General features: G+C 38.9%; 1 protein-coding gene across 2 annotated transcripts; it reads right to left on the bottom strand.

The window, feature by feature from the left end:
- Positions 1-5,810: 5,810 nt before the first annotated feature.
- Positions 5,811-26,874, bottom strand: CTHRC1 (collagen triple helix repeat containing 1). Of its 2 annotated transcripts, none has more exons than XM_012474890.3 (4): positions 26,612-26,874; positions 12,802-13,023; positions 10,488-10,704; positions 5,811-6,346 (listed from the first exon to the last, which is right to left on the bottom strand). In XM_012474890.3, exons 1-4 carry the CDS (start codon positions 26,636-26,638, stop codon positions 6,204-6,206), a joined length of 609 nt encoding a protein of 202 aa, XP_012330313.1. In that variant the 5' UTR covers positions 26,639-26,874; the 3' UTR covers positions 5,811-6,203. The 2 variants fall into 2 exon arrangements, with proteins under 2 accessions (XP_012330313.1, XP_012330312.2); XM_012474889.2 differs by lacking the exon at positions 26,612-26,874 and adding an exon at positions 16,982-17,256.
- Between the last annotated feature and the right edge of the window lie 612 nt (positions 26,875-27,486).

Genomic DNA, 27,486 nt, shown 5'->3' with positions numbered 1-27,486 from the left:
AGGGCTGAGGGTGAGTAGCCAAAGAAGGACAAAGTTGGAAGAGAGTCCCCCTCTGGTGTTCAGACTTTTTTGGAGAAGTTGTGGGTGCAAACCACTGGGTGGTGTGGAAGTTTGCCTGTGTACCTGGGGCCAGAACTGGTTTAGAATTGTCTGATAAACAGGAAACGGTCCTCTGGGACACAGACAAGCCAAGGCTGGTGAGCAGATTGCAGAGAGAGTTAGGACATTTCTGCAGGTGTGAAATTGGGGCAGAACTTGTACACATTGAAAGACTTCAGAAGCCAACCTTCAGGAGAAAGAAAAGCTGAGATTGATGGGTGGGCATACAGAGAGTCAGGGCACTGCTGCAGGTACAAGGTCAGGAGCATGTGGGGTGCAACTCAAGAGGGCTACAGCAAGGTGGTCACTAGGCCTCCTAGGTTGGGACTGCAGGGTGTACTGTACATTCTGTGTGCAACCGGAGCAAAACACCATCAGATGCATATACCACTGACCTTGCAGTGGGAGCAAAAGAGAAAAAAAAATGAGCATACCAACACTAGGATGAGAAGTTCCTTTCCTCCTGCAGCACCCCTCCAGCATCCTCTACTTCTTATTCTCATTTTAAAGGAGAAATGCTTATTGTTCAATCTGTTATCACAGAGTAGATACTGAAGGATGAATTTGGAGTTGAGAAGTGATAAATTGACGAGGGGGCTTAGTTGCCCCTTTGACTGCTCAGCTTCCATATATACGCACCCTTCTGCACATATTTGAACTTTTGCACAACAACAGAGCAACTAACTATATTTTGGCCTAGTGAGATACAGTTACCCTTCTGTTAAGTGAAGCACTTGCTGTTCCCCAAAATAAGACACAAAGTCTCAACAGTCATTGGATTCACTGCTGGCTATATTAATTACTCTTCAATTCAGTCATCATCCCACCTAATATTGTTAAGACTGAATTGCAAAGTTGACTTTCAATAACCTGTGTAATAAAAATAGGGAGGATAGGAAAGTAGAAAATAAAAATAAACACATGCATACAAGCAAAGAGAAAATATGCAGAGCTACTGCAGTCCTTGTTTATGTAATTGGTCACAAGATTATGGTTGATATCCATAGCTTCCACCTTCAACTACCTCTGTATTTCCCTTTCCCACAGTCAGAATCAGATGCTCTGGGTTCTTTGCCTGGTAGAGTGCTTTAAACCTTCCTTTTTGAAAGGTCTGAATCCTCAGTCATCCTGCCCCTTTTCTGATTCTTGTGGTTTTCCATTTAACATTTACTGTTGGACACGGAAGTATTAAGAGGCACCTTAAAACAGCTCCTGGGTTCCAGACAGTCCTTCCTGCTTCCATTTGCAGCAGCAAACCAATTTACCTTGGAAATTGAGATCAATCACTACAGCCAATAAATAACCCCCTCTTTTTCATTCGTTGGCTAAGTGGTACGAGAAGTGTAAAATGACCAGGTGGCAGTCTGAAAAGCAGAATTCTAAGATGAATGCCATGACTCCTTCCCTCTCTTGTACACACCTGTGTAAACTCTTCTTGAGCATGGTTGAGACCTGTAAATACAATTGGATAGCACCTCCATGATTATGCTATATGGCAAAGGATTCCTAATCAGTTGACTATAATCCAAAGGGAGATTATCCTGTGTAGGTATGATCTAATTAGGCAAGTTGTATAAAAGCAGAAGAGTTATCCTGCTGGTATAGAAGAAAAACAGCCTATTGTGAGAGTAGGGACCACAAGGACCTGAGGGTGACCTCTAGAAGCTGAGAGCAGTCCTCAGCTAACAGTAAAAAAAACAAAACAAAACAAAAAACTAGAACTCTAATCACAACTGCAAGGAACCGAATTGTGCTAACAACCACATGTGCTAGGAATAGGGTCCTAAGTCTCAAATGAGATCACAGCCCCAGCTAATGGTTCAATTTCAGCCTGGTAACACTGAGCAGAGGACTCAGCTAACCTGTACCCAGACCCTTGATCCACAGAAACCATGAGATAAATAAATTTGTGTTGTTTTAAGTTACTAAATTTGTAGTCATTTTTCATGCAGCCAATAGAAAACTGATAACCTGTCTCATTCTATGATTCAGTGGAACCGCTGTTTTGTTCCCTTCATGGATACTAAGATTTCCAAACCAGCAGACTCAGAGTTGCCAGGACAGGAAGCAAAACGTCTGTAAGCCGGTTATTAGGTGTAATAATGAGATAAGTCTATGATGGTTAATTTTAGATTTCAACATGACAGGGCTAGGGGTACTCAGCTAGCTGTTAAGGCATTATTTCTAGGTATATCTATGAGTGTGTTTCCAGAAGATATTGGCATTTAAATCAGTGGACTGAGTAAGGAAGATCTGCCCACAGCCACTCAGCTGAGAGCCGCTTTCAAACAAAAAGGAAGGGAGGGAAGGTGAATGTGATCTTTATTCTGGAGCGGGGACACCTTTCTTCAACTGCCCTTGGACATCAGAACTCCAGGTTCTCCCGCCTTTGGACTTGGACTTGCAACAGCACACCCCCTACCCCAGGTTCCCAGGACTTCGGTCTCAAACTGAGAATTACACCGTGGGCCTCCCTGGTTCTCCAGTTTGCAAATGGCCTATTGTGAGACTTCTCAGCCTCCATAATTGAGAGAGCCAATTCCCCTAATAAATTTCTGCTCATGTATTAAGAGATTTATAAATATATAGGCATACCTTTGAGATCTCTGAGATACTTTCATAGTTCACTTCCAGACTACTGCAACAAAGTGAGTATCACAAGAAAATGAGTCATGAATTTTTTGGTTTCCTAGGGTATATGAAAATTATGTTGACATTATACTGTAGCCTATTAAGTGTACAATAGCATTATGTCTAAAAATACCTTGTATGTAGCTTAATTTAAAATCCTTTATTGCTAAAAAATTTTGACAATCATCTCAGCCTTCAGTGAGTTGTAATCTGCTTGCTGCTAGGGGATCTTGCCTCAGTGTTAATGGCTGCTGACTGATCAGGTTGGTGGTTGCTGAAGGTTGGGGTGGCTGTGGCAATTTCTTAAAATAACAATGGAGTTTACCACATCGATTGACTCTTGCTTTAGTGGAAGATTTCTCTGTAGCTTGTGGTGGTGTTTGATAGTATTTTACTCACAGTAGAACTTTGTTGGAAATTGGAGTCAATCCTTTCCATCCCTGCTGCTGCCTTATCAACGAAGTTTATGTAATACATCAAATCCTTTGTTGTCATTTCAACAATATTGACAGCATCTTCACCAGGAGTAGATTCCATCTCAAGGCACCACTTTTTTAAAATTTTTAATTTTTATGTGTACATAGTAGGTATATATTTATGGAGTACATGAGACTTTTTGATACAGGAATTCAACATGTAATAATCACATTAGTGTAAATGGGGCATCTGTCACCTCAAGCATGTATCATTTCCTTGTGTTACAAACATTCCAATTATACTCTTTTAGTTATTTTTATTATTTTTTGTCTTTTTTTTTTCCTTTTTGTCGAGAACGAGGTCTCGCTATATTGCCCAGGCAGGTCTCAAACTCCTGGGCTCCAGCTATCCACCTGCCTCTGCCTTCCTAAGAGCTGGGATTATAGGCGTGAGCCACCATGCCTGACTTTTAGTGATTTTTAAATATACTATGAATTATGATTTATTGCAGTCACCCTGTGTGCTATCAAATACTAGATTTTATTCATTCTTTCTATTTTTTGTGCCCATTAACCATCCCCACTTTCCCCCAACTCCTCACTACCCATCCCAGTCTCTGGTAGCTAACATTCTACTGCCTGTCTCCATGAGTTTGATTGTTTTAATTTGCAGCTGCTGCAAATGAGTGAGAACATGAGAAGTTTGTCTCTCTGTGCTTGGCTTATTTCACTTAATTTTGACAAATGGGGATAGCTGTTAAGAACAGTTTGGGTAGAGGCAAGAACATTAGTAAAAACACTGGAGTATTAATAAAAAATCATGTTCAAAGAATAGGTGGTTTGAACTAAAGGCATGTATCAAAATTTTTATGCATCTTGGTTAACATCTGCCTATCTGAAATATTATTTCATCTAGACTCCCCTTCTACTTCCCATTTCTAGATTATTCTGAAGCAAACTCAACATGTCATATCACTTTGTCTTAAATATTTCAATATCTCTAAAAGATAAAGGTACTATTTAAAAAGAACCACAGTATCATTACCAGACATAAATAATAATTATTTAATATCAACTATCCAGCCAATGTTCAAATGTCCTCAACTATCTCAAGGAAGTTTTGCTTTGTGTTTATAGTTGGCTTGAATCAGTATCCAAATAAAGTTCAAACATTGCAATTGGTTGATATGATCTTAAGTTTTTTTTAATCTATAAGTTTTTTTTTCTCTCTCACTTTTCTCGCTAATTATTTGTTAAATAAACGAAATTGTCTTTCAAGTTTCCCACAGTCTGGATTTTGCTGATTATATCCCTGTGGTGTCAATGAATATCCTCCTCTATCCCCTGTATTTCCCACAAATTAATGGTTAGAACTAGAGGCTACATCAGATCCTAGCTTGATTGTTTCTTGGAAAACTACTTCTTGTGTGCTGTTATATACTTTCATTGGAGGCACATAGCTGGTCTATCTCTTTTGGGAATGTTATCAGTTGTTGATGTTCATTACTAGATCCCTTAATTCGTGAGGAGTTGAAAAAAGTTAATATTCAAATTGTATCACTCTTTCTTCTTTTGCAAGCTATACCACTAATATGTGATGTTACTATAAGATATATAATATTGTGTGTATGTGTATATATAGTTTTAGAAAGAGAAATTTCCCTTCATGAACAATTTGGTTACTCAGACATACAGTACATATAGAGAAAGCAGAAGAAACGTTTGGTTCAATTTACCAATTTTCAAAGTAACAAGTTGGTTTGCTGGCATACTGTAAGTTGACCAATAATTTTTATTTCACTGTAAGTTGAACTCATACTCATGTATTTAAACATATTTCATGTTTTAAACCATTGAAATTATTCTCCTTATTGATATTTAAATTGTATTATCTTTGCCATTGAGAACCAATTCAAGTTGGCTCTTGGATCCTTTTGAGTTGTTTTTCATAGTTGCCTTGTTTTCCAGTATGACAAAATGTTCCTTCCACGTTCATATTGTACATTTCCTGCCCTAGAGCTGAAATTACCATTTCTTCAAGGATTTTTAGTCTTTTTCAGTAGGAAATGGAAATGTAGAGATCACGTTCTGGGCATTACTGGATTGGTAATTGTTTCTGGGCCTTTTTGGTAAACAAAGGTAGATTTTGTTATTGTTTTGTAGCTTTATTTAAGATAAAGTACTTTATGAGTTCATACTGATACTTCCAAGTCAAGCCTAGAATTTACTTAACTTCATCAATCTTACATGTATACTGCCTTCATGGATTTTTTCCTGATCACCTCAGCCAGAAATGATCACTCTTCCTTTGAACCATAACACCCACTTCAACACTTTTATAGTAATCAACATATTAATCTTTAATTTATTGCTATTTCTATATATGTCTGATCTTCTCTACCAAATGGTAAGGAATTTGAGGATAGAATCCATCTTTTGTTACTCTTTGTTAAATAAAGATAAAATTCCTAAAGTGCTTATATATTTCCTGACACATGAATACCACTTTCTCTTTGTATTCCTTTAAAAATGGAACCATATTATACATGTACTAAAAATTAATCAATAAGCATTAAATGAATAAATACAAATTGGATTTATGTTAAACTTTTCAGATATAAAGTACTAGAAACTCCAATTTAAATGGCAATTAATTTAAAGATATTAAGGTTGTTGGAAATAATTTTTATTTAACAGATATCAAAAAATCTTAACATTTACAAATTGTACAAAAACTGGTAGCTTTTATATTTAAAAAAATGCTATGCTAAGAGCAAAAAACTAAAGACCACAACAATATTCCAAATTATAGGTTCAGAGAATGTGACTATTAAGAAAGTATCCTAATCAGCTAAAAAAATATTGTAACTACTTTTGATTGAAGTAAAATGAATAATGCTAGATTTAAAAATAGTGTGAAATCACACTTTGGTCTGTAAACATGTTTAGCTTTGCTTTTCATTCATATGTATACATAAAAGTTATTTAAAATGTCATTTAAATGAACCATTCCAAGGTATAATAAAAAAAAGAGGTAGCAAATGAAAATTAAAGCATTTATTTTGGTAGTTCTTCAATAATGATGCGAGAAACTGAATTCCATCCAGTAGAAGCATCTCCTTTTGGGTAATCTGAACAAGTACCAACCCAGATAGCAACATCCACTAATCCAGCACCAATTCCTTCACAAAGTCCTTCCACTGCAAGACAAAGATGAAAGTTACGTCTTTCTTTAGAACAAAGAGCAAAATACTTTAGTTAAATTTTATAACTTTATAAAGCTAGATTGTAATTCCATTTAATGTAATGCTAATTAAAAGTTCTAATACTTGATAAGGTTTTCATAATAAAGTTCTCTTTTCCTAAATTGGTACATAAATATTTTAAAAATATGTATACATATCCATTCTATGATATAAGTTTAACGGGCAGTGTTCTTACAGATTTCAAGCATAAAACCAGAATTTGTATAGTTACGAGCTAACTTAAAACAAATTATTTGACTAGATAAATTTATTTGATTAAACAAAGCAATTTATTTGACTAAGCAAAGAAAGCCTATATATAGTTTTAAAAGCCTAGACTTTCATTTGATATGCAAGTCTTTTTTTTTTTTTTAAAGAAAGCCATTTTCAACACTTATCTGCTGATATGTGATGCTATACAAGTAGAAGAAATATCTTCTCTTTTTTTTTTTTTTTTAGATAGAGTCTTGCTCTGTTGCTCACGCTGGAGTGCAATGGAGTGATCTCAGCTCGCTGCAACCTCTGCCTCCCAGGTTCAAGCGATTCTCCTGCCTCAGCCTCCAGAGTAGCTGGGTCTACAGGCACATGCCACCACACCTGGTTCATTTTTTGTATTTTTGGTAGAGATGGAGTTTCACTGTGTTAGCCAGGATGGTCTCAATCTCCTGACCTGGTAATCTGCCCGCCCTGGCCTCCCAAAGTGCTGGGATTATAGGTGTGAGCCACTGCACCCAGTCAGAAGAAATAACTGTATAACATTAAAAGAAATTCTAACATAATCATTACACCAGCCCTTCAATCGGGAATCCCATTTTACACAGAATTTCCTCATAGTGAAAAAACATAAAACAAAAAAAACCTTGCATTTCCTATGTGTTTTTATGCATTATAATTATGCAACTTTTCACATGTCCTCTGGACTTTCGCCTACTAACATACAAGTTGCATTCCATCTTACCAAAGTCTTGTCTTAAATTAAAAAAAAAAAATCCCTCAGTGGTCATTTTAGCAGGCAAAAAGACAGAGTACCTTTGACGCATGTGTAAAACGGGAGAAGAAACTGTAGATTGGCAAATTCTTTAAGAAAATGAATCCTGATATAGAAGCAGTGTAGTGGATGACTTCATGTGACTTCCTATTTGACTGAGGTTAGTGCATTCCAATTGAGACCCAGGGATGTAGGGCTGAAGCAATCTACTTACATAAACTCTCACAGGAGTAAATCCAGGGCAAGTCTCTCAGAATCCAGGGACCTGCCTCTGGTTCAGGCCCCTTCCCAAGTTGGGGGAACTAAATAGTAGGCCTACAATTCCATTTAATCTGGTATTCTTAGTACCATGCCAAGTGGAAATGCCTAGAAATGCTCATCTTTACCCAAGGTCTTGACATCCATAGCCTAGAAACTTGTTCACATTCCCCTACAGCCTAAGGACATCAGACAAACTTGGGTCTTGCGTCAGCCTCACCTGAGGAGAATCAAATGATCACTTCATGGTCTTTAGCAGATGAAATAATGTAGGTAAATGAACATTTTTGCTGTGACAATGTAGTATGATAGCTTGTTAAGTGAAAACAATATGTTGGATTAGGAGTTCTCAACCCATTTTCCTCCTAGACCCATGTAATAGATCAAACAGTTTGTCAAACTCCCATGGGTGTATCAAGGCTTTAAGTCATCCTCTGATTTGCTAACTATAAGTGCACCCCTTTCCTTTCCCTTAAGAGAGATTATCAACATGTCAGAGAAAGTGATTTATTACAAAGGTAACTTTTAATCCACAATAACGCAAAAATTTTTATTAATAACACATTACTTGTGACACTCCACCCAATTGATCACACCAAATGAGTTTGCACACCATGGTTGGGAAATGCTATGTTAAATTATTTGTGAAGTATATGCATGTACAGGTCACAGTTCTTGGGCCTACAGGCTTACATTATAGCAAAATATTAACACACACCTTAAAGATAACAGAATAGAATGTAAATTGCTTATATCAACTACTGTCTAAATATATCACTTTAATCAAATTTTATATTTAATATCTAGATTCTTCTTATTTTAAAGACTGTTTCTTAGATGGGAAACACTTCTAGCTTTCTAGCATATGTATCTGGCTTAGTGAAGAGAGTTTTTAATCCGATTACAAAGAGAACTGGGACAAGAGAACAGGGCCTTGGTTTCACCAATTCTGCTGTCCTAGGTAAGACGCTGTATTTCGTTGGGTTTCTCAATATGCAAAGAGAGGGGGTTAAAATCTCTTCTTTATATTTCAAGGATATTGTGGGGATTGAGGGAAAATGTAGAGGGGATCCCCTTGATTGCTTAGGAATAAATTGGTTTTGGGGTTCAGTATCTGACTTGGAGCCCCAAAGAATGCTGAAATGTTATTTCTGAGGGAAGGGAAAGATGAGATGATCTTCTCCCTCCCCTCAACCATTTTTAAGTATAACATTAGTGAAAAATCTCTTCAGGATGTCAAGGAAATGATGCTAACCATCTGTATTGTTTCTTATTTTTCTTTTATGGAAAGACAAGTGAATATAATAGTATGTGCACTTTCTGATGCTACCAGGCTGTGCTGTCATGGTATGCCATCCACTGCAACTTAAGAAACCAAAACGGCTGACAAGCAAATATTGATAGTGGTGTCTCTAGGGGATGAGATTAACATTTTTTTAAAAAACTCTTCTGCTTTTTGGTATTTTCTAAACAGTCTTTAATGAATCTTAAAATAGAACAGTCTGGGCATGGTGGCTCATGCCTGTAATGACAGCACATTGGGAAGCTGAGCAAGAGGATCGACTTGAGGCCAAGTGTTCAAAGTTACAGTGAGCTATGATCCCGCTACTGTACTCCAGTCTGAGCAACAGCTCAAGACCCTGTCTCTAAAACGCATACATACATACATACATACATACATAAAACAACCCAATAATATTTTTCTGACAGTTTAAGTGACCACCAAATGTCTTTTCTGTTATACTAGGTGGAAACAGAGAATGCAGAAATAGTATAAAAATTTTCTCTTTTACAAATTCAGCAGACAGTATCCACCCTTTTAAAGAATAAGGCAGAAAAATGGTTTATTTTTATAAACCATTCTGAGCCAGTGGTTCTCAACTTTCACTGAACATTAGAATAATCAGAAGATTTTTTTTTTTTTAAACTGGCTCTCACTCTGTCATCACTCAGGATGGAGTGCAGTAGTGCGAACTCAGCTCACTGCAACCTCTGCTTCCTGGGCTGAAGCCATCCTCCAACCTCAGTCTCCCTGGTAGTTGGGATTAATTTTTTTGTAATTTTTTGTAGAGATGGGTTTTTGCCATGTTGCCCACGTTGTCTCAAACTGCTAGGCTCAAGCAATTGCCCACTTCAGCCTCCCAAAGTTCTGGGATTACAGGTGTGAGCCACCACGCCCGGCCAACCAAGAGATATTTTGAAAGTCCCATTGCCAAGTCCGCACCGAGACATATTAAATCTGACTCCCTAAAGGGGTGGGATAGGTATTTCTTTTGTAAGGTTCCCAAAATTCCTAAAGTGAGCCCAATATGAAGCCAAGGTAGAAAAGCCACTGCTCCATGGCATTATTGGCTATTTTGCCATGTCATTTAACTCATTGATTTTCAAGCCTGGGGCACATCAGAATCACCAGGGGATCTTTTAAAAAACGCAGAAGCTGGGCACGGTGGCGTGTGCATCTGTAGTCCCAGCTACTGGGGAGGCTGAGGCAGGAGAATTGCTTGAACCCGGGAGGCGGAGGTTGCAGTGAGCCAAGATTGGGCCACTGTACTCCAGCCTGGCGCCTGGCGCCAGAACAAGACTCTGGCTCAAAACAAAACAAAACAAAAAATGCTGTGGTCTTACCGCTAGAGATTCTGAGTCAGTTCATCAGAGATAGGTCCCAGGCATCTATATATTTTTTAAAAGATCTAGAGGTAATGCAGAAGTACAACCCAGGGTGGAGAATGATGCATTGAAAACTTGCTAGAGGTCCCTTTACAGCAGGCTAGGACCCAACAAGATAGTGGGACTCAAAACTAATCTTAGTTAGATATGAGGCACATCTTGCAATGTCACAACTTTACATACCAGAAGAAGTGCGATGAATATTAATCGTTGAATTCATTTCAGGGCTTCCTTGGTCCAAATAAACTATAGCTTCAATAGGAAGAGGTCCTGAACATTCAGCTCCATTGAATGTGAAATACCAACGTTGACAACATGCATTTTTGCATTTTAGCCGAAGTGAGCCACTGAACAAAACCCTTAGAGCACTGTTTGAACGCATCTTTGTAAATGTACACTCCTGTCACAAACACAGAAATGAAATTTAGTTAACATTTTCTATTTTAATTAAAAAGAGATTTTGAGATTGGTGAATTTTACTTAATGATCCTTTTCCCCAAAATGTATTTAAAAAGTTTAACTTGACCAGGTGCGGTGGCTCATGCCTGTAATCCCAGCACTTTGGGAGGCCAAGGTGGGCGGATTACTTGAGGCCAGGGGTTCAAAACAAGCCTGGCCAACATGGCGAAACCCATCTCCACTAAAAATACAAAAAATTAGCTGGGTATGGTGGCGCATGCCTGTAGTCCCAGTTATTCGGGAGCCTGAGATGTGAGAATTGCTTGAACCTAGGAGGTGGAGGTGGCAGTGAGCCAAGATTGTGCCACTGCACTCTAGCCTGGGCAAGACAGTGAGACTCTGTCTCAAAAATAGAAAAAAAAAAAAAAAAGGGAAAAGAAAAAGAAAAGTTTAACTTTTATAGAGAGGGAGATTTTCTGCAAGCTAGGTAAATTTTGATAAAGGAACTCTAAGAAAATCAAATTACAGCTTTCTTAGAATTTTTCACCCCATTGAGGGTATCTTTCAGTTTTATCAAAGAAGGCTAGCCTCCAGTACTTTTGACCAAACCAATTTATATATTTCCTCTTTTTTTCACGTTCAAAAACTATTTGCTGAGCCCCAACTATGTGCTAGATGGTACAGATACAGCAGTTAACAAACTAGAATCCCTGCCCTCATGGAACTTACATTCTAGACTAGTGCTGTCCATACATATTCACTCTTGACCTGTTTCTTTTTGAGCAACAGCAAACAGTATGAGGGAGTAAAGGATAGACAAGGTTTTTAGTCTTTATCTATGTGACACAATGATAAGGGCCAGGTTTCTTGTTTGCTTATTTTCTCATTGGTCTTTGCAAATTTGTATGTCTATTGGCTTATGGTCCTATTGTCTTTTACTTGTAGAAGGTTCCCATACCCATCCTGACCATTGCTAAAAGGAACTTTAAAATATATTAATAATTCAGAACCCACAAGGATAGCTTTTAGAAAGAACTCAGTAACTTTTGATAAACAACTATAAATAAGCAACCAGTCTATCAATGTCAGATGTTTAAATAACTAGGGAACATTTTAACAAGATACTTTCTAGAAACACACATGAGGATAGAAAAGGTCATAGTCACCATAACTATGGAAGGTACATGGAAATCCTATCACAAAACAATTAAATCAAGACAGTCTCAAACTCTTACAGATAATAGAGCAGAAAGAGCTGAGATGAGGAACAGGGATTATACACAGAGTGCGTCTTAAAATCTGAAGAGATTTATCAAAAGAAAATTTCTTGTAATTGCTTGATGGTAGCGGTAAAATCATGAAGTAATATGCTGTAAATATAGAACCATGTACAGAGTTGGTCAACAAGAGAAAAGAGGCTTATAAATAGCATAAACTTCTTCAACTATGTTCCATCCCAGTGGACATGCCAATTACTTTAGAGGCAAACACTAATCAAAGTGACTGAAACATTAGTCAAAATACATTACCAGAGAGGCTATTTTGAGTAATTCCCCGCCATTCAGCCTTAATGTTGCAGAAAAACTGAAAATAATCGCTGTAGTACCTCACATCTAATCTATTTCACTTCTCCTAGGCTTAGCAATTTTAAGCTGGGTATGCTACCTGAATAAAGACAAACACCAATGGACTTCTGCTTCCAGATCAATGTGGTAATTTTTTGGAAAAATTTCTTCCTATCTTTATGTCTGAAGCCAGGGCAGAATTTCTTAGACTGAATTTAAATTTACTTTAGGGCAAGATTGGAAAGTTGCTTACTGTCCAACACGGACCACTTATGCTCTCTTTTGTTTGCATTTAAAACGTATGTTATTTTAGATACTATGGTTAAAATGATAAGCATTCGTCTTAGAAATACCTTTATGAAATTAACTTTGAAATCTTATAAACTTTTTATTAGTTTTAAATTAAAAGTCACATGTTACCTACTTCTCTAAGTCTTTTGGTTAAAAAATAATAAAATGTCACCAAAAAATTAACACTGAAACATGAAAACCATATTTTGCTTCACTTTTAAAATAATTCAAACTTTACTTACTGCAATTTTCCCAAGATCTATGCCATAATTCAGTGAACTCCATGAACACTGCTTGTAGTTGGGTGTCCAGGACTCCTCAAAGGTTTCTCTCAAACATTCCCCCTTTTCTCCTTTGAATCCATCCCGACCTGGGATCCCAGGGGTACCTGGAATGCCGTTGGCCCCAGGGCTCCCGTCTCGACCAGGCACTCCTGCTGGCCCTTGTAAGCACATTCCATTATACTACAATGAGAAAGAGAAGGCGAAGAAACCTCTCACCACTCAAGATTCAGAGACTCAGGATGATTAAAATTGCATTTATTTTGAGCCACTGGAGTCAAGAATCCCTTAATACCATGTGCCCATGTTCTAGATGACTTATTATAGAGAATTCATTTTCAAATTATTTCTAAAATATTGTGATTTCTTTCACAATTTTTAGTGCACAAACTTTACACACACACACACATCAGAGGACAAAATTATTTCATTTGCCTGCTCCTTTCTACTGTTCATTATAAGCATATATAATTTTAAATACCTGTATCCCAAGGTGGAAATAATTTGACATTCTGCTTTTTTCTTCTAGCTCTATATCTTGCAAAGAGACCTGGACTTTTACAGTTTGATGCAAACATACTATTTTTGGATACATAGTTTATTTCTACTTTTTTCTTATTAGAATATTATTGTAATGAAAATCTTTATCCAGATAGCCTTTTTCTTCTTTTGAATTATTTCCCTAAGATAAATTCCTAGGGACATAATTATAAAATAAAATCTTAAGAGTCAATAATTGTCTTGTACTGGCGATATCTCCAACTTGGATATGAAAACCCCTACTTCTCCCTGTTTTTAAGTGGGGGAAGCAGTGCTTGGATAACATTTCTGGCCTCTCATCCCACCCCTTCTCCCCAAGGAGAAGCAGTAAGTGATCTAGTTTCAGGTGACCATTAGTTCTCAATAGGGGACCATCCACAATCTGTCAAACTGTCTGTAAGAGCTAGGATTCTCTATGTTTGTTTTGGGGAAGGATATCTTGTAGCATTTAAATGCATGGATTCTAGAGCCAGTTTCTTTGGATTTTATCCTGGCTCCACCTTACATTAGCTCTGTAAGATAGGGCAAGTTACTCAACATTTTGGTGCTGTTTCCTTATCTGTAAAATGGGGATAATAATAGAGTCTTACCTTGTAGGGTCTGTATAAGCTTCAAGTGAATAATATATAAAATGTGCTTAGAACAATGTCTGGAACACAGTAAACACTGCATGTGTCAGTCATTATTATTCCTAAGATTCCCCCAAGGCCAATGCGAGGCAGTGACTCTGGGCAAGTGTGTCCACTGCCCTGGGTGGACCTTTCAGGGTCTAGACCTGGGGAAGAGAGCACTAGCAAAACTACCAGCCTAGCACACATAAGCCATACACACCAATGCTGTATGATCAGTGGTAAAGGTATACCTTGCACTCCACCTGTCTAATTTCTGTGTCTACATCTGAATTGGTTCAGCCAGGAACAAAGGTGCCATTTATTACATACTTCAAAACCCAATGCAATCCATTTAAATTTTTACTTTAACATTTCCTCTATTTGTGTAAGTTGCCTAGTATTATCATTCTGCATAAGTATACTTTCCAACGAAAACAAAAAACAAAGTTTCTTAGATATTAAAGTAACTTCAAAGCTTATCTTTTGACCACAGTATCTGGGACTGGATGATAAAATCCAATAGCTGTCTGGGAAAAATCCTAGATAATCAGACTGATGTTTGCCAATCAATTTGCTTCTCCATTACCAGTTTCATTTTTGGTTTGATAAATGATTTTTTAAGTCTTTGACATTGCCATTTTCCTGACTGTAAGAAGAAAAAGACACTACTGCTTATTTACTGTCAGAGAAATAGTAAAAAAAAAAAAAAAAAAAAAAAAAAAAAAAGCATTTAACAATTACCAAAGTATTCAAAGACATACAAAATAAAGTTTTAAAAGTGCAAAATATTTCAAAACAGTTTGGTGTGTTTTAGACTTTTTAAATTTTAGTAATTTAATTCACTTTCACAAGCAGATACATACAATGTTTAGACATACATTTCAAGTGGGAATAACACTGCTCCTGATATTCTTTGATTATTTTCACCATTATTCCCCTCAGGGCAAGATGATACACAGACTAAATTTTATTTTCTTATATATCAGTGGATCTCAACTGCGGACAATTTTGTCCTCTAGGGGACACTTGACTATGTATAGAGACATTTTTAGTTGTCACAACTTGGGAGCGGGGGTTGCTACTGGCATCTAGTCTGTACATGCTACTAAACATGCTGCTAAACATGCTACAACGCACAGGACGGCCCCCATAAGAATTATCTGGCCCAGCATGTCCATTGTTCCATACTGGGAATTTTTATTCATCTTTTCATCTAAAAAACACATTTCAGAGACCATATAACTTTACTTGATTCGATTCCGCAGGTGTCACATCTGTCTTCTTCTACTTTAAAATGGTAACCCAACACATGCTTAGTACTCTGAATAAATGTCTGTGGAATTAAAAAAATAAACGTGAAGGGAAGAGCACTTTTCTACTCCCCTGTTTCTTTCACTGGCCACCAGGGGGCAGAGCTTGGTGGAAGCCTGAAAGGAACGCTTTGAAAGATCCTATACAAAGAAGTTGCTTTATAGAATCTGTTGAAAACTTAATGACTGTGGACTTTTTCTGTCAGCAAACCAAATCCAACCTACAGGATGCACCTGAGCCTGGCTGCAAAATCTTTTCCAGGTCTGGCCAGAGTTGTGGGAAACCACAGATACCGTAAATCCTTGAAGGGGGAAAAATTGCAAGCTTCCGAGGAAAAAATGGGTATTTTGTGTATCGTAACTACAAATTCATAAAATGCAAACTACACATAAACCACACTCATTTGGTACAGTTTTAATAACTTGGTCACTTAAAATAGCACTGTTGCCTGAACACATGGTCTGCTTTTGTGGAGCAAAATTACACAGCCTATCACCAAAAAGTACTGTATGAAATGGGGAAAATTTTTTTCTAGCACGTTTGAATCCAAGGTAGAACTAGCTGCCAAAGAACTTGGTTTATTAGCTCAGTTTAAAATGGTAGCTTAACAATTCAAAACTTTCTTTTTAATAAAAAATGTCCCAACTTACGTCTTGCAATGCCTGTAAATCTTGTTTGTCTGCAAATGAGACTGAAGTTTATGATACACCAAGGACTATGGTAGCTGTGAAAGGCTCCCTCATGCCACAGGGCAGAGAATCTCGCCCTCCAGTGGGTTTGTTGATTTTCAGAGGGAAGGATTTTAAGCAAACCTACCTTCCCACAGATGAGCCCCTGGAAAGCACTCGGCCGTTTGTTTCCAGTTTCCTGGAAACTGTCGTCTCCCCTAGCTTGACTGTGATACTCCTACCCGGTGGCCACAGCAGAAGACCCAGGGTATCTATAAGGACTGACTGCCCACTTGGTTTAAACAGAACAAGCAAAACGGGTCCTTAGAGGGTTAGCGCCGGCTCCTTCATTTCCCTTTCCGGCCTTAAACCCTCTGAACCATTCCTGACCCCTGCTGTGGTTGTCCAACAAAATAAATTGCAGCCCATACTCCCTAGGAAGATGACCCAACATGACTCATAGTCTTCAAGTTACAAGGAGTTGGACGGATGCTTTGTGGGGGTTGTTATTCTCTCCTGCAGGCAAACGTGGCCACCAGCCCCAACAAAGGACACGTAGCACCGCCCTGGCCCTGGCCCAGGCCCAGGCCCACGGGATCAGCGAGGCCAGGGTCTTTCCCAGGTCCACTTCGGACCTACCCAAGCTCCTCATCCTACTCTCATTGCCGCCCTACCCCTCTGACCCTTCGCAAGGGGTCCTCCTGAGGCCAGAAATTATTGGGGGACTCGCCAATACTTCGGGGAGTCCCACAGGACCCATGTCACATGTCTGCTCCACGATGGCCTCTCATTTTAGTCTCCCCTCTGAGTTCCAAGACTCACTGCCCGCATAACCGAGGTCCTTTTGTACCTGTAGACACAAAGCGTAACACCCTCGGCGCAGCAAGACACACAACACACAGCTGTACAGGCAGACACCCCCAACAGCCGGACTGACGGCCTGCCCATGCGGCGAGCGGCCGGGTCCCCTCCACCAGAGCGGCTGTCCCGGCTGGGCTCCCCCGAACTCACCAGGTCCACTACCTCCCTCTGCCGAAGCTGCGCCTTCTGCTTCCCCTTGGGGATCTCAGAGGCGCTCGACGGCGCGAGCAGCTGCAGCAGCAGGAGCAGCAAGAGGCCGCGGAGCAGCCGTGGGGAGGCTGCTGGGCCCTGGGGGCGCATGGCGCGCGGCGGCCGGGCAGCGCGGAGCTGGAGGAGGCGGAGTAGGAGACCGAGAAGCGGGACGTGGTCAGCGTCTGGCCCCGCCGCGCTCCGAGGCCGCCGCAGGCTGCATCAATGCGCCTTTCACCAGCGTGCCTTTCTCCCTCCCTCTACCCCACCCGCCCCTGCGACACCCGGAGCTTCCATCCCGTAATAGGCCCGGAGCCCCCACCCCGAGCCCAGCGTGGGGCGGACCGAGAGCCGGGCCCGCCCCCTCCTGCGGCAGTCGCTCGGCCAGCCAGGACCCTCGCGGGGCGCGCAGACCCGGTGGAGAGCCCGTCTGCAGGGTTGGGGCGGGGTGGCGGTGGCCAGGAGCCGCAGGTCGGGGATTTGAGCAGGGAAGACAGCGCCGGTCGCCTTAATGAACATTTTAGAGGCACGTGGCTTAACCTGGGTCCAGGAGCCACCTTCAAGGGTCGTCAATTCATGGTCGCAAGCTTTTTTATTTTTTTATTTTTTGGAGGTCACATTTTGGAGGCTGGAAGGTGGGGGTGGGGCGGGGGCAGGAAGGAACCGTAGGTAGCATCAGGTTTTCCAAGAGTCGCATGACCCAAATGACGTATAAATGCTGTTTTCATAAGTGCGAAGACTTGCTAAGGTCTGGGACAATGCAAAATTTTGCACGCCTATTCTGTCCTCTCCGCCCACGATTCTGGCAGGTTGGGAGGGATAGATGCCTCCTCTGCTACCCTCCTTCATCAAGGAGAAAACTGAGGCTCAGGGAAGTTAATCAACATCCAGTGGAAATGGTAGAAGTTCACTTTTGAGTACTCTTCGCCTGTGATGGATATTATCTTTTTGTAACCCCCTCTGTCCTCTTTTGGTCTGTCCATTCTAGAAGTAAGCATTCTCAGAGCCCAGGCTGTCCACCAGGTAGGGCCAGGTTGGAGCAGGACATCCTTTATATATAACTGGCTGGACCAGACATAACAGAAGTCTTGCCACACCCAAAACAACATGAGGTTGTGACAGATGGCAATACTGCTGAAGTTAAATTCAGCTCAGTAGGGGTCTCCTTATAGACCCATATAGGTTTTCCCGAGTTGGTGAGTCCAGCTGATGGATATTAAAGAGAGGGAACAGTCTAGCAAGGAAGCAGGTCGGGGCAGTTCCGAGAATGTCCACTCCTTGGTTGGTAACTAACTACAGGTAAATTTCACTTGTTTTTCTAGAAGCAGTAAAAACTTAAATGAACTGTAAAGCCAGGGCTGGCTATATTTGCCTTGCCCAGTGCAAAATGAAAATGCAGGGGCTTTTGTTAAAAAGTTGTTCAGAATTGCAAAATGGTGTCAACAGAGCAATAAATCATGTGTGGGGTCCTTCTAAGTGCCCGCCCTGTATGACAGCACAGGTCATATGCCCCTGAAACTGACCCTGTATGTGGGGTTGCAGTCCTAGTGTCTGATAAAACAGACTTTAAACCAATAAAGATCAAAAAAGACATTACATAATGATAAAGGGATCAATGAAACAAGAAGAGCTAACTATCCTAAATGTATATGCACCCAATACAGGAGCACCCAGATTTATAAAGCAAGTTCTTAGAGACCTGCAAAGATAATTAGACTCACACAGAATAAGAGTGGGAGACTTTAACATCCCCCTGTCAATATTAGACAGATCAACGAGACAGAAAATTCATAAGGATATTCAGGACTTGAACTGAACTCTGAACCAAGCAGACCTAACAGACATCTACAGAACTCTCCACCCCAAATGAACAGAATATACATTTTTCTCAGCACCACATCACACTTATTCTAAAATTGACCACATAAGTGGAAGCAAAACACTCTTCAGCAAATGCAAAAGAACGGAAATCATAACAGTCTCTCAGACCACAGTGCAAGCAAATTAGAACTCAGGGTTAAGAAACTCACTCAAAACTGCACAACTACATGGAAACTGAACAACCTGCTCCTGAATGACTACTGGGTAAATAACAAAATTAAGGCAGAAATAAGTAAGTTCTTTGAAACCAATAAGAACAAAGACACAGTGAACCAGAATCTTTGGGACACAGCTAAACCAGTGTTTAGAGGTAAATTTATAGCACTAAATACTCACAGGAGAAAGCAGGAAAGATCTAAAATTGACATCCTAACATCACAATTAAAAGAACTAGAGAAGCAAGAGCAAACAAATTCAAAAGCTAGCAGAAGACAAGAAATAACTAAGATCAAAGCAAAACTGAAGGAGATAGAGACATGAAAAACCCTTCAAAAAAAATCAGTGAATCCAGGAGCTGGTTTTTTGAAAAGATTAACAAGATACATAGACTGCTAGCCAGACTAATAAAGAAGAAAACATAGAAGAATCAAATAGACACACAAAAAAATGATAAAGAGGGTATCACCACTGATCCCACAGAAATACAAACTACCATCAGAGAATACTATAAACACCTTACTCAAATAAACTAGGAAATCTAGAAGAAATGGATAAATTTCTAAACACATACATCCTCCCAAGACTAAACCAGGAAGAAGTCGAATCCCTGAATAGACCAATAACAAGTTCTGAAATTGAGGCAGTAAATAATAGCCTACCAACCAAAAAAAGCCCAGGACCAGACAGATGCACAGCCGAATTCTACCAGAGGTACAAAGAGGAGCTGGTACCATTTCTTCTGAAACTATTCCAAACAATAGAAAAAGAGAGACTTTTTCCTAACTCATTTTATGAGGCCAGCATCATCCTGACACCAACACCTGGCAGAGACACAACAAAAAAAGAAAATTTCAGGCCAATATGCCTAATGAACATCTATGCGAAAATCCTCAATTAAATACTGGCAAACTGAATCCAGCAGCACATCAAAAAGCTTATTCACCAAAATCAAGTTGGCTTCATCCTTGGGATGCAAGGCTGGTTCAACTTATGCAAATCAATAAACATAATCCATCACATAAACAGAACCAATGACAAAAACCACATGATTATCTCAATAGATGCAGAAAAGGCCTTTGATAAAATTCAAAACCCCTTCATGCTAAAAACAATCAAACTGGGTATTGATGGAATGTATCTCAAAATAATAAGGGCTATTTATGACAAACCCGCAGCCAATATCATACTAAATGGGCAAAAACTGGAAGCATTCCCTTTGAAAGCTGGCACAAGACAAGGATGCCCACTCTCACCACTCCTATTCAATGTAATATTGGAAGTTCTGGCCAGGGCAATCAGGCAAGAGAAAGAAATAAAGGGTATTCAGATAGGAAGAATAAAAGTCAAATTGTCTCTGTTTGCAGATGACATGATTGTATATTTAGAAAACCCCATCGTCTCAGCCCAAAATCTCCTTAAGCTGATAAGCAACTTCAGCAAAGTCTCAGGATACAAAATCAATGTGCCAAAATTACAAGCATTCCTATACTCCAATAATAGAAAAAGAGAGAGCCAAATCTTGAGTGAACTCCCATTCACAATTGCTACAAAGAGAATAAAATACCTAGAAATACAACTGACGAGGGATGTAAAGAACCTCTTCAAGGAGAACTACAAACCACTGCTCAAGGAAATAAGAGAAGACAAAAACAAATGGAAAAATATTCCATCCTCATGGATAGGAAGAATCAATATTGTAAAAACGGCCGTACTGCCCAAAGTAATTTACAGATTCAATGCTATCCCCATCAAGCTACCCTTGACTTTCTTCACAGGAGAATTAGAAAAAAACTACTTCAAATTTCATATGGAACCAAAAGAGCCGGTATTGCCAAGACATTTCTAAGCAAAAAAGAACAAAACTAGAGGCATCATGCTACCTGACTTCAAACTATACTATAAGGCTACAGTAACCAAAATTGCATGGTACTGGTACCAAAACAAATATATAGACCAATGGAACAGAACAGAGGCCTCATAAATAATGGCACATATCTACAACCAACTGATCTTTGACAAACCTGACAAAAACAAGCAACGGGGAAAGGACTCCCTATTTAATAAATGGTGTTGGGAAAAGTGACTAGCCATATGAGAAAACTAAAACTGGACCCCTTCCTTACACCTTATACAAAAATTAACTCAAGATGTATTAAAGACTTGAACATTAGACCTAAAACTGTAAAAACCCTAGAAGAAAACCAAGGCAATACCATTCAGGATATAGCCATGGGCAAAGACTTCATGACTAAAACACCAAAAGCAATGGCAACAAAAACCAAAATAGACAAATGGGATCTAATTAAACTAAAGAACTTCCACACAGCAAAAGAAACTATCATCGGAGTGAACAGGAAACCTACAGAATCGGAAAAAATTTTTGTAATCTATCCTTCTGACAAAGGGCTAATACCCAGAATCTACAAGGAACTTAAACAGATTTACAAGAAAAACAAAAAACAAAAAACACAACACCATCAAAAAGTGGGCAAAGGATATGAACAGACACTTCTCAAAAGAAGACATTTATGCGGACAACAAACATATGAAAAAAGGCTCATCATCACTGGTCATTAGAAAAATGCACATCAAAATCACAATGAGATAGCATCTCACATCAGTTAGAATGGCAATCATTAGAAAGTCAGGAAATAACAGACTCTAGAGAGGATGTGGAGAAATAGGAATGCTTTTACACCATTGGTGGGAGTATAAATTAGTTCAACAATTGTGTGAGACAGTGTGGGGATTCCTCAAGGATCTAGAACCAGAAATACCATTTGACCCAGCAATCTCATTTCTGGGTATATACCCAAAGGATTTTAAATCTTTCTACTATAAAGACACATGCGCACATATGTTTATTGCAGCACTGTTCACAATAGCAAATACTTGGAACCGACCCAAATGCCCATCAATGATAGACTGGACAAAGAAAATATGGCACATATACACCATGGAATTCTACGCAGCCATAAAAAAGTATGAGTTCATGTCCTTTGCAGGGGCATGGATGAAGCTGGAAACCATCATTCTCAGCAAAGTACCATAAGAACAGAAAACCAAACATCTCATATTTTCACTCATAAGGGGGAGTTGAACAATGAGAACACATGGACACGGGAAGGGGAACATTACACACGCAGGCCTGTTGGGGCTGGGGTGCTAGGGGAGGGATAGCATTAGGAGAAATACCTAATGTAGAAAATCTGCACATTCTGCACGTGCATCCTAGAACTTAAAACTTAAATTGTATTAAAAAAAACAAAACAGCAACGACAACAACAAAAACAATTACAATTGAAAAAAAAAAGAAAAGAAAAGAAAAAAAAAGAAACTGGCCCTGTATAAAACTGAACGAAGTCTCAGCTGATGCCTTTTAGCAGCCAAACCACTGTGATGGCAGCAGTCTCTGGGCTGGAAAGGAGAGCAGGGAACCACCAAAGAGTCTGTCTTTTAGCCAATTCCAATTCCAGTGCCTGCTGTTGCTATTGCTGTTGCTGCTGCTGTCATCCACTGATATTCAGTGGTCCCTCTGTGTAGGGTCTAGACTGGGTTTCAGCAAAAAGCCCTGCATTAACATCCAGGCGTTTTTAAACTATACATTCTCAGAATTAAGCAAATTATAATGTAAAGTAAGCCACATATCATGATTTATATTTAAAGATAATACATAATAATGTAGAAATGCTTTACAGCATAATGAGGACTTTCACACATCCTGTCTCCGAGGTCCTAAAATTAGCACAAAAGTATTACCACTATGGGTTTATTAACTACACTGTCTCTATGCTTATTTTTATTCTTCTACGGGTTTGCAAAGGCATTTATCTGGAATTTACTCTCTCAGTCCAGCTGAGTTTTCTTGGTCTAAAACCTGGTCCCATTCTACCGTTATAGATTTTAGTTCTATTTAGAGATTATGGGTTATTTTGGGATCCTGAAGGCTATTTCTAGAGTGGCCCTTTCTGAACCACAAATTAACAAACAGCCTTTTGTAGTTTCTAATTTTGAAAACTAATTTTAGGAATAAGTCTTTTAACAACTATGATGACATGTTTTAGTTAAACGTTAGCATTCTAATGTTATTGAAACATTTGAGACATTTAAGAAAATGTAACACATTTCTGATATTAATTTGAAATGAATAACAAAATTTAGTCAAGTTTGTAAAGGTTTTAAATGTTTGATAAAACAATTACTACATTCATAAGCTTGATTATTAGATTTAAAAGAAGAGCTTGGGTGTTTTAAATTATTATTCTTACTAGATTTTTAAAAAACCATTTTTCATTTTTTGAGGCAGGGTCTCACTGTGTTTCCCAGGCTGGTCATGAACTCCTGGTCAAACAATCCTCCCCACCTTACCCTCCAAAGTAGCTGTGACTACAGCGCCATCCTGCCAGGCTTTCTCATTAGATTTTAAAGTTTGCCCTGATGGGCATCTGGCATTTGAGAAAATTAGATATATTAAATTTGTAAATGTTATTTAAAATGTGTAAAATAATTTAACTCAGTTTTTAAATATAGCTAAATTTTAGGTAAATTGAATCTTTTAAATAAATGAGTCACTTGAACCTGAATCTTCCATGTTGAGCTTAAAAACTCAAGAAAAACTTGATTTTTAAATTTAAATACCTAAGTAGTAAATAATTAGAAGTAGTTTCAAGTAGTATTTTCCATGGACATATACTGCCCATTCCCAAACCAAAAAATCTCTATTCAAAGGAACTGGAAAGGGAAATTCATGAGTTTATTAATACTGTTGGGTGTAATTTATCACCACTTCATGTGATGCAAGTTCTAATATAATTCTTTGGTAGAGTAGAATCATAGGCTTCGAGAGTTCACGAGTTTTAGAGATAATCTAATTCAATCCATTTATTTTATGATTGACGCACATAATTAAAGGCAACTAACAGAGCTCAAAGAACTTTCAAAAAGCAAGTGTCAAAGCAAGATTGTACTAAGGGCAGAGAATTCTTAGTTCATGTACAGTATTTAATAATATTTCTTTTGAATATTCTAGCCTTCCACAGTGTGACTACTGGAAATTGAGGAAAGAATTGTGTACACTTGAGCCAAAGGTTTAAAGTCTTAAAGGCAAAGAAGATCAGACATGGTGGCTCATGCCTGTAATCCCAGCACTTTGGGAGGCTGAGGTAGGAGGATCACTTGAGGTCAGGAGTTCGAGACTGTCCAGGGAAACATAGTGAAATCCTCATCTCTATGAAAAATAAAAAGATTAGCTGGACATTGTGTTGTGTGCCTATAGTCCCAGATACTTGGGAGGCTGGGGCAGGAGGATCGCTTGAACCTAGGAGTTGGAGGCTGCAGTGAGCTATGATTGCACACTGCACTCCAGTCTGGGTGACAGAACGAAACTTTGTCTCTAAAAAACAAAAACAAGAAAGAAAGGCAAAACAGTTCCTTTGGACTCAGCTCTCATAAGGACAAAAAGGGATCAAAGTGAAAGGACCCCAAGGGAATGGTAAAACCAGAGTTAGCAACGAGCTGCACTCTGGAGGATGTGGGTTGGGTTTAGCCAAAGAAGCTATTCCCTTAATAAGCTCCATGTAGTTTTGATCCATATGCCCTGGTTTTGCTTTCCAAAACTATGCATAGCAAGTTCATTCACTTGTGCCATTGACAATCTTTCTTCTGTTTGAAAGCAGCACACCATCAAGAGGGGCAGTTATGAAATTTGAAGTCAGTAGATCCAAGTTTTAAATCTTGAATCCATCACTACTGCTGGATTCATTCATTCATTAACTGAACAAATGTTTATGAAAGTCTCGCTATGTTATTAGCCCTGTTCAAGGCTATAGGAATTTATCAATAAATAATAAAAATAAACATTTCACCCCTCAAAGAGCTTACAAGTTAGTCATGACACTCAGTAAACAATAGATATAATAAATGCATTAAATAAGTATGTTTGGTGATAAATTCTATAGAATATGATAGAAGATGGAAGAGGAACTAAAAGTGTTAGTGGCAGCATAGAGGAAGCCAGTTGTGATTTTGTGTATGGTGGTCAGACTTGGTCTCATAAGTAGGTGGCATTTGAGCAAAGGCTTGAAGGTGGGGAAGTAAGTAAGCTGTGCGGGTATCTGAGAAACCATTCCAGGCAGAGGGTATCTCCAACGAAAAGCCCCTGAGGCAAGAGAATGCCCAAGTCTTTCTGTCGTTCTGTTCTGTGATCTTCAGCAGATCAGTTTTACTCTCTGGCTTTCTCCACTCGTGATAATCAGATGATCTTAGACACCACATTCAGGCACAGAAATATCCAGAAAAAGATGAGCTAGTTTCCACTCTATCATTGTTAGGGACAAGAAGTCTTCTCCAAAGTCATGTTACAGAACTTGGTCATGTCTTCAGCCAGGATTAGACCACATCAATTTACTAACCAATCATTACCCAGGGGAATGAGTGTAATTTGTCTTAGTTCAATTCTTTGAAGTGAAATAAATGCTGGACATTTTGCTATCGTAAGTTATTTTCAATTTATAAAAAATACTGCATTGAATATCATTATACAAAATCACTTTGCACACATATCATTATATCCTATGGATAGAATACTAGGAGTGGAATTACTAAATCAAACAGAGTGAACTTTTTTTGTCTTTTGAGATGAAAGAAAAACTCTTTCTTTTATATTTCCTTTGCAGGAAAGCAAACACAAGCAGCTCTGCAGTGGTGAGATCTTGGCTCACTGCAACCTCCGCCTCCTGGGTTCAGGCAATTCAAAGAGGATGAACTTTTTAAAGGCTCTTGATATGCAATTAGAATTACTTTTTATAAAAATTATACCACTTAATACACTCACCGCAGTGTGAGGGATCACATCTCTTACACCCTCATCAACTTTAAATATGCATTTTAAATGTTTGCCACTTTAAAATTGACCATATTTATTGATCACTTCCAAGTTAATAGGCTATTTCCAGTCTTCCAACATTTTTTACTTTGAGCTAGTAATGTATTCTTTGTTAGACATACAAATTCTTTAATTATTGATATATTTATAAACATTTAATCTTTCCTCCTAGGGACATGTCTCCCAATCTTTCTAAATTCCCTTTTAAGTATCAGTAAAGTTCTATAATTTTTAAAATTTAGCTTCTTGTGCATTTCTTGTTTTTTTTTTTTTTGACAGTCTTACTTTGTCGCCAAGGCTGGAGTGCAGTGGCATGATCATGGCTCACTGCAACCTCCTCCTCCCGGGCTCAAGTAGTCCTCCTACCTCAACAGCTGATACTACAGGCACACGCCACCATGCTTGGCTTGTATATTTTTGAATGTCTCATCATGTTGTGCAGGCTGGTCTCAAACTCCTGAACTAAAGTGGTCTGCCCACCTCAGCCTCCCGAAGTGCTGGGATTACACGTATGAGTCACTGTGCCCTTTTCTTATTGTGGCTATTATATATTTTGCTGCTATTGCAAAAGGAATCCCCCTTCCCAATATATTATATTACATTTCTATTACTTGTAACAAGTTGCTACAAATGTAGTGGCTTCACATAACACAAATTTACTATCTCACCATTTTTGTGAGTCGGGAGTTTAGCATGGCTAGCTGGTCCTCTGTTCAGTATTATCCTAGGATGAAGTCGAGGCATCCACCAGGTGCACCCTCATCTGAAAGCTCCACTGGGGGAAAAAAAATCCCCTCCAAGCTTCTTTAGGTTGTTGAAAGGATTTATTTCCTTATGGCTGTATGACTGATGTCCCCATTTTCTTGCTCTCTGTGGGTTAGGGATCAATCATTCTCAGGCACCAGAAGTTGGTCTCAGATTCCTGCCATGTGGCCCCCTTTAAAGGAGCTCTATCTCATGTCTTATTTCTCTGACTTCAGGAAGGGTGTAGTCCCCTTTAAGGGCTCACACAATTAAGTCAGTCCCACCAAGGATAATCTCCCTTTTAAGTTAAAGTAAACTTATTGGGGACCTTAATTATACCTGTAAAATCCTTCTGCTGTATAATGTAATATAATCATGGCAGTGACACAGATCATAGTCACAAGTTCACTCACATTCAAGGGAAGAGATTATATAGGACGTGTCTACAAGAAGGCAGGAATCTTGGGGGTCGTCTTAGAACTCTGCCTACTGTATGAGGTGATTAGCTACGGAAAGAAGTTTTTGATTTTCATCGCTTGTCTCCTTAAAGCACAAAATTGTATCAGGCTTGCTCAAGAAGATCGAGATGGTCAGTAAAAATGTTCTAATTATACTAGTGGCAGTAGGTGGCTACCAAAGTTTTTATATTTCCTTTGCAGGAAAGCAAATACAAGCAGCTCTCAACTTTTAAAATGTTAAGTGGTCACATATTTCTCAGTCAACCTCATGCCAAGTATATCTTTCATGTATCAGCTAAAGATAAACCTTTCAAAGTATCATGTGATTACTGTCTGCCAAT

This window comes from Aotus nancymaae, unplaced genomic scaffold (assembly GCF_030222135.1).
Source record: "Aotus nancymaae isolate 86718 unplaced genomic scaffold, 86718_ANA_hifiasm-v0.15.2.pri h1tg000036l, whole genome shotgun sequence".
NCBI classification, from domain to species: Eukaryota; Metazoa; Chordata; class Mammalia; order Primates; family Aotidae; genus Aotus; species Aotus nancymaae.
The sequence above is the reverse complement of the archived record's forward strand: the minus strand, read 5'-3'. Positions and strand labels throughout refer to the sequence as shown.